We start from the raw sequence: 13,814 nt of genomic DNA on the forward strand, positions 1-13,814 counted from the left end.
TCAGCTCACAGATCGCCTCCTCAGGGAGGCCTTACCTGGCCACCGTATTTAAAGTGGTCTCCTTCAGTGACCCTCCTTCCCTTCTCCCTGTGTATTTCCTTCGTGCTGAGCGCTCTGTAACTGACTGTTTGCCTGTGTTGGCATCTGTTTCCTCCACTAGCCTGTGAGTTCATGAAGGGCAGGGACTTTTGTTTGTGTTGTGCCTGGAGAGTCACCCAAGGCCTGGACCACCTTGAGTTCCAAATATTTGTTGAATAAACATGTTCTAAGTTGGGATGTCTCCACTTCAGTTTTAGCCCCTCCCACAGTGCTGACTTGTACCAGTGGCCAAAGTCAGAGAGACAGTGAGAGAGAGAGAGAGAGAGAGGAGAGGTGCCAAGGAAGTATGGTTCAGCATCAAACACATTTATTTCACTTTTATTGAGTATACAAGAACAGAGAGCACACGCATACAGCACGGAGCACTGAGGTGGGGGAGCATGGGGACAAGAGAGGAGAGAAGGGTGTGAGTAAAAAGGAACAGGACAGCATCGCAATTGGTTGTTAAGGTGCTTTTGGAAAAAAAAATTATTTCGAGTGATGTTGCTCATGCAATTTCAGGCCAGTCTTGGAATGTGCTTGCAGGATTCAAAAACCGAAACAGGTCCTGGCACTTTCCTGTACCCTCAGATGGAAAAGATCCAGAGAAAACAAAATAAGAGAAAATGAAGACCCATGAGATGGCAGAGTAGAAAAAGACCCTGGAGAGCATCTGGTTCTTTCTGCTTATTTTGCAAGTCGGGAAACTGAGGCCCAAGAAGGGGAAGGGGGATAGCCTGATGTCACATGGTGAGTTAGGAGCTGAGCCAGATGGTCACCCAGAACTCCTAACCGCCCTCAGGGACTTTTTCCACTATGCTACACGGCCTCCTGGGTGGAGAGGCGGCACAGAGAGGATGAGAAACGAAAAAGAGAAAAGGAAAAGTAGGTTGAAGACAGACAAGACAAACATCTCTATTCTCTACAAAGAGGAGGATGGGGAGGAAACAGTGCCCTAGATTCTAGCTTTGCAGGTCCCCTCCTCCCTAGTGGCACTGCCTGCGTCTCCGTAGAAGGGAGGTCAGAGCATCCGCGGAATGGCGATTTCCCCAAACCCTGGTGGCCCACAAACTCCACAAGCTAAGCCTGGTCACTTCATCCCTGCCCCGAAGCCAGGTACAAAATCCAGAACAAGGATCCTCCCTCTGAGGTGTGTTCAGTGTGCTCAAGACTCCTGGTTCCTACAAAGATGAGTTCCTAGATCGAAGTGGCCCAGAGAGGATGGAGCCACCACTCCAGCTCTTGACCCAGAAAGAGTGGGAGCTCTCAAGTTAAGAAGGGCAGGAGAAGGTTCTGTGGCTTTTCCACCAGGATTGTAGAAAGAACCTGGTGTATGGAAAGTGTGCTGCTGCACTCAGGGGGAGTTGGAGTGGGCCCACCGGCCTGCACCAGGGGGAATGCTGCTGATTCTGCTGCCCCGCTGAACTTCCCATTTGCCCAGAGAAGCAAATGCTATTCTGATTTCCTGCCCTGCCTCAGGCCAGCACCAGCTAAGCAGCTAAGGTGTATGTCATCACTGACAAGCAAGCCAAAGGGACGTATCTAACCTGGGCCTCCTGGGGGCATCCCTGGGCAATGCCCCAATAGGTTGGCGAGAGTGGGGAGATGCTCTCAGATGGGCCAGCCATGGTTGAAATACAAAGCTGGCTCAGGTGGCTCCTCAGGCTCCACCCTCCCCTTGCACCTTCTTCAGCCTGAGAATAGTCCCTGGCACAAGCAGGTAATCAGTAAATACTTGTGGAATGAATTTATTAACTGGTTTAGGAGGAGGACTGGGAGGTAAAATGGAACTGGGAAATTAGCAGTGCAGTGGGACATTTTCCCTTATCAAGGGGCACTTTCTGAGCTCAGTGAAGTAGCGTGTGCCAGACAAGCCTGAGGAAGCCCACATGTGGCAGAGGGCAATGCCAAGCTTGTGATGGGAGCTTCTTGAAGGGCTCCTGTGGTCTTGGGGCAGTTTCTGGGCACAAGCTCAGAGTTCAGATGTTGACTGAAAGGGAGGTCTCCAAGCCAAGGTCTTACGCAGAGCTGGAGCCTTTGAGCAACATTGCCCATCCGTCTCAGCTTTGTCCTGGGACAGAGGAGGCCTTTGCAAGTGCAGTTTTGATCTCTCAGGGTCTGCCCCATGAAGCCTCCTTACCATGGCTACTTTGGCTCGAGAAGAAGAAATTATTCAGAACCAGGAAGAGAGTAGAGGAAAAGGCTGAGCTGGGACTTTTTAGACAGTCAGGTTAAAGCCACCATCTTCTACAATGGCTGGGAGCACCACCTCCCTTTGGATATGGAGTTGGTTATTACAATGGGGTCAGGGAAGGGCAGGATGTGGCAAAAAAAAAAAAAAAAAAAAAAAACAGAGAGAAAGAGAGAGAGAAGACTGAAAACCAAGGCAAGCCCCGTAGGGAGATAAGGACTAAGCTAGGGACCTCTACTGTGGCAACTTCAGCAGCAGAGTCCCAGGTTGGGACACGGTACCTGAGCACAGACCAGGCCCTGACTGCTACTACCGGGGGGCAGGGAGAAGGTGTCTCGAACTGACATTTTGGGGACAACATCTGTGTTGCTTCTTTCTTGGCAAACCCACACCTCTCCATTAGGTGCCCCCACCCCTCCCCACCAATCAACCAATTACAAACACCACACACAGTATTACTACACTGAACCCGTCAGCCCCTACTGTGAGCCAACCCACACCCAGAGTCCAGGTCTCCTTAGCTGGGCCAGTTCAGTGAGATCTAGGAACCTCAGGATACATCAATCACAGTCAGATAATTATAATTTTAGAATGTCAGCTTCATACTTACCAGCACTGTTTATTTTAATATTTTTTTCCTGTTATATGTAATATACATAACTTAAAAGCACATCCGTACAAACCTCCTACAAGCTGCACCTTCATAATGAGAAACCATAAACATACAATGTCTACTTCCCTTCCTGTGGCTTCGTTTTCTGTTCTTGCTTTCTTTTCTTTTTCTCATTTCAAAGGAGAGTCATCTGCACTGGCCCTCAGAAGGACCAAGACACAGAGGGTGAGGGGTGTGGGGTGGGGGAAGGGGGAGGAGGGAGCCGAGACAGAAAATGACAGCAAGACATTGAGAGTTGAGGGTGAGGGGAGGCGGGAGAGAGGAAGGTGGATTTTGCAGCCCAGTGTCAAGATCCAGAAAGTAAGAATCCAGTGTTCCTCCTCTTTCTTTCCAAGTGGGGAATTTTCTTTTTTTCCTGGAAAATGGTTGACTGTGCGTGTCTTGCTGCTGCGACTTCTCTTGCTTTGCTGCGCGAGTGTTTTCCTTTGCATTCAAGTGGGCCTCAGAGATGCTGGAGAAGAACAAATGGAATTGCTCGTCTGCTAACTGTAACGTGCAGAACCAGGGCGGGAGGGACTTCTACAATCATCGTGGTCTGGCTTGCGTTTCTTATTTGGCGGGGGAAAGGGGTGAGCAAGGGATTATAGTTATTATATAATTTTTTTTTCTTGAAAAAAATCCCACCAGTTCTTCAGTTTGTCTGCAAAGGAAATGTAGGTGTTCAGATGTCGGTTGTTGCTGTCGGCCAACTGCTCTGCCAGCCCCAGCAGCAGTGCAAGGACGCGGTGTTTCCTGTATATATATCTATATCTCTATATATCTATATATATATGCTTTTCCCTTCCCAGTCTCTCATCAGTGACAGTACGTCGCAGCTGGGACGTCAGTGTTGCGTCGGAGAATCCAGAATGAAGGCCCCTTCTTAATGGTTCTCTGGCTTGGGTTGGACCAGAAATGCCAGGATCTCTTCACAGAGGTCAGGATTCCTGGAAGCCAGAGGAATGGGGTAGAATGGGGGGTGGGGAGTGGGGGGAAAGGAAGGAAGAGGACAAGAAAAATTAGTAACTTCTGTCACTTGTTTTAAAATACATGGCAAGAGGTTGTTTTTTCTACCCTTTACCATATGCCCTTTATTGTGACTCAGCAAGGTAGAGTGACTTGCACCTGTAATCCCAGCTACTTGGGAGGCTGAGGTGGAAGGATCTCTTGAGGTGAGAAACTCAAGGCTGTAATGTGTAATCATCATGCCTGTGAGTAGCTATTGCACTCCAAGGCCACACAGCTTGTGTGTGGCAGCAGAGAACCGAACCCACATCTGTTGGATTCCAGAGCCCATGTGTGTTTGCTCGCTTGTTTCCAGGGAGGTGGTAATCTTTTACTTTGGCCTGAAAATGTGTTAAAATGTCCTTTAACACCAAGAAGCTAAGATCATCATCATTTCACTTTTTCTTCCTATCTTTTGTCAGCTCTAAGAAATGTTTAGTCACGATTGCAGATGTTCTTTTTTCATTTGTTTTTCCTTTCTGTTGTCCGTGGGCTTGCTGTGTCCTGGAGATTAAACCACAGACAGCAGTGTTTAAATAAAGAAATAGAGCCTGGATTCCAGGTTTGGCTCCAAAACTCAGTATTTAAGGGAGCAGGCTCTGAAATCAGACTCCCTGAGTTCAAATCCCACTCTATGGGCCTGCTAGCTCTGTAATCTTGGGTGAGTTTCTTAACTTCCTTTACTTTAAAAAATTTTTAACAGACGAGTCTTACTATGTTGCTCAGGCTGGAGTGCAATAGCTATTCACAGGCACAATCAATGCACATTACAGCCTTGAATTCCTGGCTTCAAGTGATCCTTCTGCCTCAGCCTCCCAAGTAGCTGGGATTACAGGTGCACGCCACAGTGCCTGGCAAGTTTCTTAACTTCTTTAAGCCTCAATTGCTTCCTCTGTAAAATAGGTTCTGCCTCCCATTATAGGGAGGAATTGAAGCAAGGGCCCAGCATATAGTAAGTGCTGAATAAATACTGGCTGTTCTTATTATGATGATTGTTGCTGTTGTTAACCACACACTACTCTGATCTCCTTGAGGGCAAGGGCTGTCTTTTAACTCTAGTCTTTCCAGTGTCCAACACTGTGCCCGGCACATAGCAACTACTCAAAACCATTTAATGGATGAAACATCATTTCTGCTACTTGCATACAGTCAAGTGCTAACGGAATCACAGAAAACGGATCTTTCTTGGCTCATTTGACAGATAGGAAAACTGAGGCCCAGAGGCTTCAGGCTTAGTAAGTTGGCAAAACCAAGACTAGAGCCCAAGGTTCCTGTTTTGGAACAGGTCAATTTTTTTCCCATTAAATTTTGGAAGGTTAGGAAGCTGGGCAAGTGCTGCCCTCTTGCTGGTGGTGTTTGGGAGACAGGTCCTCTTTGAAGGAGGTGGGCCAGTGGGAGAAGATGGAGCAGAAACCACACGTCTGACCTGCGAGGTTGCAGGGAGAGAAGGGAAAAGGTTCTGTGTGACATGGGTGACTTTGTGACATGGGTGACTTTCCACGCTTATAGCAAGAACTTCAAGAAGGAAGAACTTTAAGAAGGAAGACAGAGTCAACTGAAGCAGGGACAGATGTTTCTGGAGGATTTGGGGAGGGAACAGAAGATGAAGACCGGCAAGACGAACACCCTCATGGAGACAGGGCCTCAGGCACCAGGCTGGTGGTGGACAATTATGGTCTGACTTTCTCAGTGCTCCCATCAACCTCTAAACATGGAAAAACCTCAGAGGGACAAGGAAGCAGGTTCACCTTGCTGAGCCCCTTCTGTAGGCAAGACACAGATCCAGTATATCACAGGTGTTGTTTAGTTATTACAGCAACTCCAATGTATACATTAATGACATTTTGCAGATGAGGAAACTGAGGTCAGAGAGGTTCCTCTGGGCACACAGCTACCAAGGTGTTTCTAGCTCCAAAACCTAGTTGTATCCATCTATTCCTTCCTTCCTTCGTTTTTTTGTTTTTTTTTTTTTTTTTACAGGGTCTTGCTCTATTGCCAGACTGGAGTGCAGTGGCGTGATCATAGCTCATTGCAGCCTGGACCTCCTGGACTCAAGCAATCCTCCCACTTCAACTTCCCAAGTAGCTGGGACTACAGGTGCCAGTCACCACACCCAGTTAACCTTTTAAATGTTTTATAGAAACAAAGGTCTCATTATGATGGCCAGGCTGGTCTTGAATCCCTGGGCTCAAGTAATCCTCCTGCTTCAGCCTCCCAAAGTGCTGGGATTACAAGTGTGAGCCACTGCGCCTGGCCCCTGGTCAAAATTGAGTAGAAAGAATACTACTCAAAGAATACTACTCATGTAGCAAAATCACTACATCCTAACTGGGCATTGGTTTTGGTTTTGTTTTGTTTTGTTTTTCCTTACAGTAACAGGCTGCACTTTAAGTTTGTGTATCAATTAATGAAGTGGCTGTCCTATAAGTCAGTGTAATCATTATTCGGGGTATGTGGGATGTCTTCGTAAGCCCATAGACACTTCAGAAGTACCAAAGACATCTAAACAATACAGTGTTATGATTTATTCTTCTTGGTTTATTACAGCACAGCACAGTCCCTGCATGCAGCATTTTGTTAGCCTATTTCAAGTTAATAGTAGTCATAATGAGCTTTTATTAAGCACTCACGATGTGCTAGGCAGTGTGCTAACTACCATGCTGCATGGATGATCTTGGTAGCCCTAGGAGACAGATGTTCTGAAAAGTGGGTGTGGTGAAAAGGTCAAGACCATTGGGTTTTGGAGTCTAACAGATGGGGTTTCATTCTCTACTCAATCCGTCCTGTTCACAGCTTCATGACTGTGAGCAAGCCACTTAACATCTCTGACCCTCAGTTTCCTCATTTGTAAAATGAATGAGCAGGTAACAGTACTTGTGTTGGGTGCACGGCCTGGTGCCTGGCACAGTGTAAGCTTTCCATAAATTATAGCGATTGTTATTACTGTGATGATCATTGCTGTTTGGCTGACAAGGAAACATAGGCTGAAAAGTTTGAATGATTTGCTAAAAGGTCACACAGCTAATAAAGGGCAGGGCTTGAGACTCTGCAGGAGTACAGAGCTCTTCCTTGGGGTACCAAGAGGCATCCATCCATTAAGCCAATGTTTCCAAGCACTTTAAAAAGGAGTTTTCGAATTCAGAGGAGACCTCTTCTAGAATTAGTGAGTCTGAATGTATTAAGAGTCAGACGTGGGTTCTACTTGACCATAACTACTGGTAAAGCATGTGGGCAGAAAAGGCAAGGGAGAGAAACTTCTGGCTTGCCAGGGCAACATAAACAAGGTGACCTTTACAGAACAACCCAGAAAAGAGAGAGATGGGGCATGGTGGTGCGTGGGGCAATGGCAGCAAAGAAAGAACTAAAGAGAGGCGAGGAGGAGGGAATGAGACAGCAAAGGGAGCAGTGAGGTGGGCAGATGTGAAAGACTGCATCGCGGCGGGGTGGGCAGGATGTGGAGGCCAGGATGAGAGCTCTGAATGGCTAGGGAAATGGGAAGGCGGGAGCCTGGGGGCCTGGTTCTGAATGCCCTGGGAAAGATGAGGAGGCGTGAGAGAGAGAATGGAGAAGAGATGAGAAACACACAACAGATACCCCAGGAAAGCAAATAGCCAGAGGACTATAATTGGAAGGGGGCTCGCTCCACCTCTTCATTTTGCAAATGAGGAAACCGAGTCCTCACGCGGGAAGAAACGGACCTATGGTCACACACTAGTCAGTGGAACAGCTTTAGAGCCAGGTCCCTGGATTCCCAGCACAGAGGTCTTTGCATCAGTGCTCCTATACCTGGCTGCACGGGGACTCCCTAAGGACCAAGGTAAAAATGAAGATTCCCAGGCAATACAGATCCCAGGTCCCAGTCCAGTCTTTCTAAATCAGACTTTATGGAGAGGGTTCTCTAGTGCCTGTATTTTAAACAGGCTTCCCCAGGTGGTACACTCAGCTCAGCAAGTGGCCTACACTCTGCCACTCTGAGATTTGGGAGGAATAAAGGAAGAATGATTGAAAAACTGAGGGGATAGGAATGACAGTCACTTGTATGAAGGTCTGAGGAAGGCTGGGAGGTAGGCTCCACCCATGGCCAACCTACACTTCTAGACCAGTGCTGTCCAATAGAAATAGAATGTGAATTACATATGGAATTTAAAATTTTCCTAGATAGGTCCGGGTGCAGTGGCTTACACCTGTAATCCTAGCACTTTGGGAGGCCGAGTCGGGCAGATCACTTGAGGTCAGGAGTTTGAAGCCAGCCTGGCAAACATGGTGAAACCCCGTCTCTACTAAAAATACAAAAATTAGTTGGGTGTGGTAGCACACGCCTGTAGTCTCAGCTACTTGGGAGGCTGAGGCACGAGAATCACTTGAATCCGGGAGGTGGAGGCTGGAGTAAGCCAAGATCGTGCCACTGCACTCCAGCCTAGGTGACAGAGTGAGACTCCTTCTCAAAAAAAAAATTCTTTTTTCCTAGGTAATAGATTTTCTAGATAACACTTCCTAAATTTTCTATATATTTCTATTTTTCTAAAAATTTCTAGATAAATAGAAAATTTTAATTTCACAATTAAAGTTCTCAATTTTAGTTTACATTAAAAATGGTTTAAAAAGAAACAGATGAAATTAATTTTATTTTATTTTACTTTTGAGACGGAGTCTTGCTCTGTTGCCCAGGCTGAAGTGCAATAGTGCCATCTCAGCTCACTGCAACCTCTGCCTCCTGGGTTCAGGCAAATCTCCTGCCTCAGCCTCCCTAGTAGCTGGGACTACAGGCACCCACCAACCTCCACTCCTAATTTTGTATTTTAGTAGAGACAGGGTTTCACCACGTTGGTCAGGCTGATCTCAAACTCCTGACCTCAGGTGATCCACTTGTTTTGGCCTCCTAAAATGCTGAGATTACAGGTGTGAGCCACTGTGCCTGGCCAGATGAAATTAATTTTAATAGTACATTTTACCTAACCTGATGTATCCCTTATCATTTAAATATGTAACCAGTGTAAAAATTATTGAGATCATTTACATTCTTTTTTCATATTAAATTTTCAAAATCCTGCACGTATTTCACCCTTAAAGCACATTTCTTTTTAGACTAGCCAATTTTAAGTCCCCAACAGCCACGCGCGGCTAGCGACTACCATCCCAGACAGCACAGAAAGAACACTTCCATCACTGCAGGAAGTTCTGCTGAACAGCCCTAGTCTAGACCAGAGGTTAGCAGCCTTTCAGAGCAGCAGGAAAATGTTTCAGTGCTTTTTCTTCTGACATTAAGGGGTCTGGTAATCAAAGGAAAAGAAACATTCTTGTATCTTTCTGGAAAAGCCTGGTTTCATTCATTTAAGGAAAAGGGCAGAAAGGAGACCAGCAATTATATTTGTTGGGTCTTTGAGATGGATTTTTTTCATTGTGGTAGAATCCGTGAAACGTGTGAAGTGCACAACTCTAAGTGTGAGAAGAATTTTATAAATGTTTTTATATGTATACACCCATGTAACCCACCCAGTTGAAAATAGTGACATTTCCAGCATCCTAGAAGGTTCTTTTGTGGCCCTTCCCTCTTCCTTGTGAATACTGCATCCCAGAAGTAACAGAAAAATCGGAAGAATTTTTTCTCAGACAGAAAATCAGAAATATTCTGATTTTCAACATTGTCGATTAGTTTTGCTAGCTTTTGGACTCCCTACAAATGGAATCATACAGTTTATACTTTCTGTGCCTGGCTTATTTTATCCAACTCAACGTCTATGGGATTTTGTTTTAAGATCTGATAAGATCTGGTAAATTTCCAGAGGGCGCAGAAGAACCCTTCCCCTAATGTAGGTTGCTAAAAGCCCTATCTGCCCCAACATCATCTTATTTCTCTTATTCACCAAAGCATTGATGGCCCACAGTGAAACAAGAGAATATTAGAGTCCCTAAGATTTTGGCCCCTGCAGGTCTCAGAAGTCAAGATGCAATCATGCCAGGCATGGTGGCTCATGCCTGTAATCCCAGCACTTTGGGAGGCTGAGACAGGCGGATCACTTGAGGATAGGAGTTTGATATCAGCCTGGCCAACAAGGTGAAACCCCGTCTCTACTAAAAATATAAAAATTAGGCCAGGTACAGTGGCTCACGCCTGTAATTCCAGCACTTTGGGAGGCCAAGGTGGGCAGATCACGAGGTCAGGAGATCGAGACCATCCTGGCTAATACGGTGAAACCACGTCTCTACTGAAAATACAAAAAATTAGCTGGGTGCAGTGGCGGGCGCCTGTGGTCCCAGCTGCTCGGGAGGCTGAGGCAGGAGAATGGCGTGAACCCAGGAGGTGGAGCTTGCAGTGAGCCGAGATTGCGCCACTGCACTCCAGCCTGGGCAACAGAGCGAGACTCCACCTCGAAAAAAAAAAGAAATACACACATATATATATATAAATTAGCCAGTGAGGTGGTGCACACTTGTAGGCCCAGCTGCTCGGGAGGCTGAGGCAGGAGAATCACTTAAACCCAGGAGCCAGAGATTGCAGTGAGTCAAGATTGTACCACTGCACTCCAGCCTGGGCGACAGAGCAAGACTCCATCTCAAAAAAAAAAAAAAAATTGCAATCAAGCAAGACAAAAGGGGTCAAGGGCTCTGGTCATCATGTCCCCTTAACAACATTCAGTGACTTGCGATAGAGAGAGAGACTCAGGGCCAGGAATGTGGCACTGGGCCTAGAAGGACTTTTTCTGACTTCCAGTTTATAGGAAATGCCCAAGGAGATAACGAGGACCTCCATCTGTCCTACCTCAATATCCATTGTCAATCCTCTCTTCATTTCCCTCCCTTTAAAAAAATTTTTAACCACTTCTGCATTTATTTTTCTGGATCTGGAGCCTGAAACCCCAAAGAAACCAAGGAACCAGTCTTCCTTCCTCTCCCCATCAACTTGTATCTCGGGGAGGTGCCTCTCTCCTTTGAGCAGCAAATCAGGAAGGCTGATGGGAGGAGGGTCAAAGCTGCACTAGCAGTCAAGTCACTGGGTTCTCGGATGGAAATGGCCCTCAGAGGATCTTGCTACTGCTCCCTCCTCTCTCTCATGGTTGCTGGGCCTCAAGAGCCTTACCTGTGGCTTCTTGTCCCTCTCTTCTGGGGATGGGTCTGTTTCTCTGTATACGACAGCTTTGGTTACCAGCATATCAGGATGCTGCAGTTTGGCCTCCTTGATGGCCAAAGCCAGGGCCTGGTGGTAAAGAACAGCAAAGGAAGGAACCATGAAATATCCAAGATGAGAGAGACTGTGAAGAACAGCAAGCCCTCTAGTGCACAGCTGGAGAAACTGAGGCCCAGGGAGGGGCAAGGTCAAACAACTAAAGGGAGAGACTAGAGCTCAGGTCTTCTGGCTCCTTCTGGCTCCCATCTAATGCCCCTTCCTTGGGGGTTTCTCATCTGAACAGGGTCAGCAAGAAGTGGACACCTTCTCTGCCCATGAGGGTAGCCATCCATGGGTAACCCAACATAGGAGGGATTGAGGACTGGGCAGTGGCACTGGGAAGAACGGTCCCTACCCCCATACCTGGTCTTGATCAACATCTTCATCCCCAGTAATGATGATTCGCTTCTCGATCCTTGTCTCAGAAAACCCTCCTTTCACAGTCTGCAGAGGGAGAGGGAGGTGAGGTCACTCTTGGGTCCTGCTGGGGCAGTAGCCTCAAGAGGGGACCTATCCAAATCATCTCTCAAGGGCAGGGCTGAGAACCAGCAGTTACCTTCTCTCCTGACTTCCTCAGATTTTTTCTTTTCTGGTTTTGGACTTCAAACTGCAGATCTTGCCTGGTTGCCACCACTCCCCAAAACTACCAAACCACCCCATCTAGGTCTTCCAAGCCCAGCTCCAATGCTGCCTCTCAGATCCTGGTTGGCAATGCTTCTGTCTTCCTGCCTTGATACTCCCCGAGCACTGAGTCTGTCTCTCTCACAGTTCTGGACCTCTCTGCCTGGTGCCGACCATATGTGTGTCTGTGGCCTTGTTCACCTCACCAGGCTGCCAGCTCTTGAAGGCAGGGTCTGTATTTTGTTCATCTCTATATCCCCTCTCCCCCACTCCCTCACCCAGTCTAACCAGGGCAGTGCTGAATGCAGATTTGTTGAATGAACACATGAATGAAATGTGAATGGTGACAAGGTTCTGCCTTAAGCGACTTCAAACAATACTACAAGGGAAAATTAGATTGATGATACTTATGATCTCCACTGTTTTCTGAAGGCAAGGGGTTTGGACAAGTTTAGAAGTAATAACTGAGGCAGGACCTAATTGTTTGGCATGTTAAAGCAGGGTAGTGTCTGTGGGGAATCCCAGCTGGAGTCAGGAATGGATAGAAAGAAGAGGGGGCTCCCAGTTGGCAGGGACTTTGGGAAGAAGAGTTTCCTGAGCTGTCTGCTGTGGGTGTGGGATGTAAAACCTCCCATAAAGCTTTCAGAGAAGTCAACATTGCTCAGTAATGCTTTTGCTGAGAGTGGGTTCTTTGTGGGGTATGTGAGAAAGTGCTGAATCCTGTAGAGGCGCAGGCAGAGGCCAGGACAGTCTGTGCATGAAGGCCCAGTGCAACTGACCAGAGTTCTCCTCTGATGGCTCATCAACCTGGCTGCTCCAGGCCTCCAGCCCTGGCTAGGCGCCCTCCTGCCTTCCTCCTGGCCACATAGGTGTGTAAGCATCAGCCCGCCTGCCTCCCAACTAGCCCTTGTCCTTATTGCTGGGTAACCCAGGAAGGCTTCCCTCCTTTGCCCCTACCTCTTCCTGCCTGAGCTCTGACTCACACCCTGGTCCAGGCCCTCCCTACCAGGCCTGAGTTATTTATTATCCGTCTCTCTCCATACTTCTCCCTCTTCTTTCTCCCACCTATCTACACATCCTGGTGGACCTGATATTCTCTCCTTAAACCTATGTTCACTGGGTTACTCTCCAATCTAAAAACCTTCATGGCTTTCCAATCTCCCTGAGGCCCAGATCCTCCAGAATCAAATGTGTCCTGGTATTTGTTATTTGCTCTATATTCCACCTCCCTGCTCCCAGTGCAACCTAATTTCCCAGTTACACCCCCTACATGTGCTTCTCATGTCCCATAAACAGGCCTCACTTACTGCTACATCCAGCAGCCCCTGGCACAGAGGCCAACACAAAGTTGACACTCACTAACATCTGCTCAACGAACAAACAAATAAGCAAACACACAATTTCTGCTTCCCTCTTCTGCTTTGCTTAGAACACCCGCATCTGTCTTCTCCTCCCTCAGGTGTCCTGCCTGGCTTTCCAAGACTCTACTCAGTCCCTACTTCTTCCAGGAGATGCTTCCTGACTCTTGCAGGGCCTCCCATATGTCACCCCGTCTAGATTCCTCCAGCACTTTCCATCTACAAGGCGCACACGCCATGGTTCACAGTTACTTCAAAGAGGAGAGTATTGTTCCCCCTAGCCTGGCTGTCAATGCCGTGTGGGAAGGGCCCGTGCCTAGAACAACATGTGGCACAGGACAAAGTGCGCAGTATTCCAGAAGCTGGTAAACACTACAGGTTTTCTCTGTCCGCTTTACAGATGGCGAAGCCAAAGCAGAACAAGTCATGGCCTTCTCGCCTGCAGCTCGGCTGGGGGCATGGGGCGCCCTGCTGCTACTCACTTTGGTGACATGGGTGGTGGTGGAGGTTGAGAGGGTTTCCGCAGTGGCGCCGTAGGTGCTGGTGAGGACATCTTTCCCGATGATCTGCAGAATATAACCACCCCCCACCCAGGGTGTCAGGTAAGGACACTGGGCTCTGGAGGGGTGGGGGCAGGGTGGGGTAAAGGGCCCCGTGAAGGTGACGTTTTGAAGTCAAGATGCTTTGAGCCATTAAGAATTCAAGAACACTAGAATCTTCAGAAAACTAGACCCATCAAATTCT

At 47.5% G+C, this 13,814-nt stretch overlaps 1 protein-coding gene across 26 annotated transcripts in view; it reads right to left on the minus strand.

The window, feature by feature from the left end:
* Positions 1 to 401: 401 nt before the first annotated feature.
* Positions 402 to 13,814, minus strand: part of EPB41L1 (erythrocyte membrane protein band 4.1 like 1) — a 140,476-nt gene continuing 127,063 nt past the window's right edge. For 18 of the 26 annotated variants that reach the window (XM_030826825.1, XM_030826828.1, XM_030826824.1 and 15 more), the window contains 4 exons: positions 13,553 to 13,636; positions 11,455 to 11,535; positions 11,005 to 11,121; positions 2,864 to 3,868 (listed from right to left, as the gene is read on the minus strand). In XM_030826825.1, coding sequence (XP_030682685.1) covers positions 3,860 to 3,868; positions 11,005 to 11,121; positions 11,455 to 11,535; positions 13,553 to 13,636 — 291 coding nt within the window. In that variant the 3' untranslated portion in view covers positions 2,864 to 3,859. Of the gene's footprint in view, positions 3,869 to 11,004; positions 11,122 to 11,454; positions 11,536 to 13,552; positions 13,637 to 13,814 lie in introns of all 26 variants that reach the window. The other 8 variants (XM_030826843.1, XM_030826838.1, XM_030826837.1 and 5 more) reach the window with 3 other exon arrangements.

This window comes from Nomascus leucogenys, chromosome 13 (assembly GCF_006542625.1).
Source record: "Nomascus leucogenys isolate Asia chromosome 13, Asia_NLE_v1, whole genome shotgun sequence".
Taxonomy (NCBI): Eukaryota; Metazoa; Chordata; class Mammalia; order Primates; family Hylobatidae; genus Nomascus; species Nomascus leucogenys.